The sequence below is a fragment of the Excalfactoria chinensis genome, chromosome 3 (genome assembly GCF_039878825.1).
Source record: "Excalfactoria chinensis isolate bCotChi1 chromosome 3, bCotChi1.hap2, whole genome shotgun sequence".
NCBI classification, from domain to species: Eukaryota; Metazoa; Chordata; class Aves; order Galliformes; family Phasianidae; genus Excalfactoria; species Excalfactoria chinensis.
In genome coordinates this window covers 33,711,125-33,716,757 of record NC_092827.1, presented here as the reverse complement: position 1 = coordinate 33,716,757, position 5,633 = coordinate 33,711,125, and the positions used below count along the sequence as shown (strand labels likewise).

General features: G+C 46.3%; 1 protein-coding gene across 1 annotated transcript; it reads right to left on the bottom strand.

Moving 5' to 3' along the window:
• Positions 1-420: 420 nt before the first annotated feature.
• Positions 421-5,310, bottom strand: GJA10 (gap junction protein alpha 10). Its single transcript, XM_072332079.1, has 2 exons — positions 3,949-5,310; positions 421-659 (listed from the first exon to the last, which is right to left on the bottom strand). The coding sequence occupies exons 1-2, from the start codon at positions 5,308-5,310 to the stop codon at positions 621-623; spliced, it is 1,401 nt and encodes a 466-aa protein (XP_072188180.1). The 3' UTR covers positions 421-620.
• Between the last annotated feature and the right edge of the window lie 323 nt (positions 5,311-5,633).

Below are 5,633 nucleotides of genomic sequence, written 5' to 3'. Positions count from 1 at the left end.
ACATCACATGAGTATGGAAAGTCTCTCTCAGAGCCTGAGGATTCCATTGGCACAGGCAGAACAACAGCAGCAGAATATCCTTCAGATGAGATTTTATTCTGTGCCCAAGATCCTTCAGCTTCCTTCTGTGCTTGGTCTATCTTTTATTCACTGGCTGCTGAGCTCTGGGCACATAGGGGCCACACTGCCTTCCAGATTACTTTCACACTAAGCTAACCTTTCCTTGTCAGGGTCTTGGGCCTTCTACTACCCTTAAGGTCTATTCATAGGCTGGTTGCTGATATGAACACTACCCAAATTGTACATCCCAAAACTTCCTTCCAAAGACACCGGGCTGGTTCTGCAGTGGCAACACGTGCTGGCAAGCTCCAGCTCAGACTATGTGAGAAAAATCTTGAAATGTGGAGCAAGTTACTTGTGAACATCAGCAATCAAAGTACAGTATTGGTGGGACTGGCATAAAATTGAGCAATGAGACAAGCGTTTTCTTCCTTAAACATTAGAATGTAGCACTGCAAGGGAATGGAGAGGGAGACAGTAGCAGATAATCGGCATTTTATCTTTCTGCTGAAGGTGGTTTGTGCTCATCCCCTTAGTTTATCTCTTGTCCCAGAATGCAATTACTTTTTCATGATAGATGATAGTTCTAGGAGCATGCTCTGAAAGATAACAAGAGAAAGAAGGCATGAAGTTGACCTGGCTTAAAGGAGAAAAAGAAATGTAGTCATAATGATTAACCCAGACCCCACCACATATGTAGATGAGGAAGAGGGATGCTGACAGCACACTTACCTTGGCTTCATTCAGTGCCAAGGGGTAGCTGAGGGGAGGGGAAATAACTTGCTTTTAAACCAAATACATTAATCCCAAAGTAACTTGCTTGAAAGTAGCAACTATGTCTTATAGCTCTTTCTTCACATGTCAAGGACTTTGTGTTTCTGTTGCTTTAAAATCCTACAAAGACAGACTTGGCAAGGCGAGCTCCACTTCCAGAAATCCAGCTTGCCTGTCTGTTGCTACGCAAATCCGTGGAGAGGTTCATTATTTATCAGCCACTGTGACCCCCAGGTTTGTCATTTTCCTATTGTCTGTGCCTGTGCACTAGGTGAAGTGAAGTCCTGCAGGATCACTGCTACACTCACAGTCATCATCACAGGCTTTTCAAATGTTCCAAGGCAAAGAACAACATGTAGAATACAAATACTTGGAGTAATTTTTAGAGATGATTGCATAGAAAAACTCAACAAAACCAGCAGCAGACACTGGTGGTAAATGTGAATACCTGCAAGGAGTTTCACACATCCCAGTGGGGCAACACTGGGTTTTACCAATCTCTTGCCCATCTGCAGATTCTCTGGTGGAACCTATTCCATTTTACCAGACTGGAAAATGCATTGTTCACCTGACCTTCAAAATTCCTTTTTTTTTTTTTTTTTCCTGCTCATCATGTCATTCATGTGCAGATTACCAATGATACCAGCATAATTCCTACATGTCTTAGTGCCTCTAACTCCCAGTTATCCTCTGCAAATGCAGTTACATGGAATTCACTGCAGATGATTTCCCTGAGCTGTGGGCTGAGCCACTCCTAAGGTCTCTTGCCCATCAGGGACCAGTAGGCTTGGAGCATGCAAGAGGTGCCTCTTTGTTCCACAGCTGCATCTCCCCCTGAATGAAGAAGTTAGAGTGTAACTAGAGATGCAGAACTACACGTGTACCAGCTGTATATCTTAGCAGATAACATAACCTGTAGGACTTATCTATCATCTTTTAAGTCAACCTTGGAACTGACCATCTTGGAGCCAGTTTGTGTTAAACAGATTGCTCACTACCCCCTTAAAGCATGCTGACAGCATTCCTCGGTACTGAGGGTTTGGCCTTGCAGGTAGCATTTCCCAGCTGCATGCAGATGACAAATTTCCCCTGTCAATACAGAGATTCATAGCGGTATTTATCCTGGATGTCCATCATGGTGGACTTAGCTCACCTGTGTACTCTGTGGGGCTCTTGTCACTGTGTTAGGTGAACTAGAATCAGTAGCAAATTACTCTTGTCATGGAGCGACTCTCCTATACTTTGCCACGCGCTTTCCCTAATGCACCGAAGGTCCTGTTTCAGTGATCTTTCCTCAGAACTTATTAATTCTAAAGTCTGACCAGAAATGGCTGAAGGAAAAGATTTTTTTTTTCCCAAAGCAACAGACTCTTGAGAATGTTTTGGCTTTGAAAACTTAACAAATGATCTTCTTTGTTTTTGAGATTTCTGCTTCTCTCACTTTTGCATTCCGATCTGAATAAACCTTCAACAAATGCGATAACCAAAAATCTGAATAAAAAGTGATGAGTGATCATTTGGGGTGAAAAATTAATCAGCTGCAGCATCAATATTTTTCAAGCTTTTATACCATATTTAGACAGAAAGCAGAGAAATGGCTCTTTGACTCCACCTGTTCTAGACAGGAAAGTTTGAAGTAGCTGATAGTCCTCACTGTGGCTAAATGATGCTTCTGTCAGAATCCTACCAAGTGAAAGGTTGGTAGGATTCCTTTCTCTATATATAGTTGGTCTGATTACAGCTCAGATCTGAAAAGTTGACTCCTCATGTCAAATGCACATCTTGTGTTCAATTTCCTATTGAGATATTTAGTGCCAGCTTTCAGTGAAGGATTTAATGCATTTTCCCCTTAAAGTTTGACAGTAACCTTTCTTCCAAAGAAGAATTCCTCAGAGGAATTTCCCTGTTCTGTTCATATAAGCGGTAATGCTCAGGTGCAAGATTAACACGATGTACCAGCATACAAATGTACTGAAAGTGGTATCATTAAATGCTGTAGCAAAGTGCACTACCCAAAATAGTGACTGAATTTTATGCAGAAGTGCCCTGAGAATACCATCAGCCACACTTACACTTGCTGGCAATAGTCCCATACATAGTCATAAAGGCAGCATGCCAGAAAAGGCGTTACTTTCACGAATAATAACGTTGCTTTGCAAACTGCATGCATTTCTCTGCAAGCTCTCACCTGAAAGATAGGTTTGTTGTCATCAAACATTAAAAGTTGCCAAGCAACACCTATGAATTCTCAACAGGGACTGAAAGTCTGCCTTGCTTAATACCTTTTGCATATCTTCTTATTAATTATTTTTCTCATCAGAGTATCAAAAAACAAAACAAAACAAAACAGAACACCTAAAAATGAACAGGTAGGACTCCAGGCCATATCTCTATACCAGAAAAAGCAGTTGTAAGTAGTTGAATTGCACCTAAATGACAATTTAACATGGTTTGTGAGGTCTATTTAGATACTGTGGGAACTGTAACTCAGTAAAAACCAGAATCATGAGCAATTTGTTAATGAACAGGGTGTGAGAGTATTTTCTGCTTCTTGCAAGAAAGGTTTTCAGATTTCGTTTGTTGTTTCTGTTTTAAATTTTCAAACATTATTTTTAGGAAGTGTGAAATTAAACAGAATTGATAACTTGGAGCATCGTGTGAACTAATCTTCTGTTTCTTGCATGCCCTAAACAAATGTGTATCTGTGGGCTTGCTGCTGTGAGAATTTGTAAGGAAGAGGGCAAACCCCATGATCTGAAGCAATCTGAAGTGAAGCGAGGCAAAAGCAAAGCAAGGCGAATTGAAGTGAAACAAGAAAAGAAGGGAAAGGGAAGGAAAAGATCTACTCATTTGTGCTGGGAGGCAAGCATGACATTAACACCGAGTGTAAGCAAGTTTGGAACATCCAGACAATACAAAGAGCTGATGGAAACGGAGTTCTGCAGCACTTCTGTTTTCCCCGCCAAAGTACACCAAGGGAACGGGGCACGATCACAGCCGTGGCGGTGCCAGGAGGCCTAGGAGGGCTGCCCCGGCCACCTGCACCCCCTGCCCGCTCCCCGGGGCCGGGTCAGGTCTGGGCCCCCCTCCCGCTCCCCTGCGGCCGCTACTTGCCATCGACACGCGACGTCCCATGGCAGCGGGAGGCGGCGGGCTGCCTGCCGGGCTGCCCTCCTCGTGGCGTTGCCCCTCGGAGCCGGAACAGGAGGCGGAGTCGGGACCGGAGCCTCGGCGGGAGGCGGCGCTCTCGCTGTCGCTGCCCGCCCGGCTCTCGGAGAGCACCCGGGAGAGGAAGCTGGACTTGCGGGTGCCCGGGCAGTGCCCGCTGTCCGGGGATTCCCCGCGGTTCTCCTCCAGGTCGCGACAGACGCTTACGCGGCTCTGCTTGCGGAGCACTCGGCGGCCCGCCCCCGTTCCTGGCCCGGTCGCCCCCGGCCCCGTCGCCCGCGGCGCCTCCTCGCTGCTGGAGGAGGGCGGCGGCTGCTGTCCTTGGTGCTGAGCCGCGCTGTGCCGGCGGCGCGGCGGGGCGGCGGCGCGGAGCTCTCCGTGGTCCTGATGGCCCTGCTGTCCAAGAGGATCGGGCGGGGCGGGGGTGGTCGAGGGGGCGGTGGGGGGCGGCGGGACCGCGGAAGAGCCTGCAAGGGAGGTGTCGGCGGCCAGGCAGGCGGGTGGGACCACAGAGTTCTTCTTGGAGTTGCAAGGACTGGCCTCGTCATCTGCAGGGCCCAGTGGCTGCCGCGGTCGCCCGTAGAGGGTCTTGTGGATCTTCTTGAGGCCCAGGTGGGCAATTTCTAGGATGTTGAGGAATAGGGAGACCGCGGCAATGCTGTGCATGAAGACCATAAAGATGGTCTTCTCTGTGGGTCGGGACACAAAACAATCCACTGTGTTAGGGCAAGGGGGCCGAGTACATTTGTAAAGGGGTGACATGTGAAATCCATACAAAAGATACTGACCTATCATAAAGCCCACTTCAACCACTGAGCGGGTCAGGATATGTAGGACATAGGTGCGCAGCAGAGACCCTCTTAAGGGTGCCTTATTCACTTTCTTCTGTTCTTCCAGCTTTCGCAGCTCCCTCTCCACTCTCCGGTGTTCTTCAGGCATGGGCTCCAGGTCTTCTAGCTGAGCCCGCAGGTGGGCTTTCCTCTTCTGTCGCTCTTTCTCTAAAGCCCTTAATCTGTACAGTGCATGGGCCATGTAAACAAGAGATGGAGAAGATACAAATATGATCTGCAATACCCAGTATCTGATCAAAGATATAGGGAAGGCCTTGTCATAACATATATTGCTGCAGCCAGGTTGCTCTGTGTTGCAGATGAATTCTGACTGCTCGTCATCCCAGACATCCTCAGCAGCCACTCCCAGCACTAGCATCCGGAATATGAACAGGATCGTGAGCCAGATTTTGCCAACTATAGTGGAGTGGATGTGCACTTCTTCAAGGATGCTGCCCAACAAGTTCCAGTCGCCCATGGTCAGAAGTTCATATCTAAAGTATAAAAAATAGTGTTATTTTAATACAGTACTGAATTTCTTTTCAAACTGACCCTTTCTAGTATATACATACTACATATATATTCTCTGGATGGAAAGAGACATCTTACAAATATCATCGTTATTTTCTATTTAATAGGTCATTAAATGAGTGTAGAAACTACAATTACTAGTAGAAGATGTAAAGCGAGATTATCCTAAGAGAGATTGAGTTTGGCTATAAGCCATAGTACTTCAACTGCCTACACTTTTACTATATTTTCCACCCACCACAAAGGAAGACACTTTTTTTTTCACTTTGC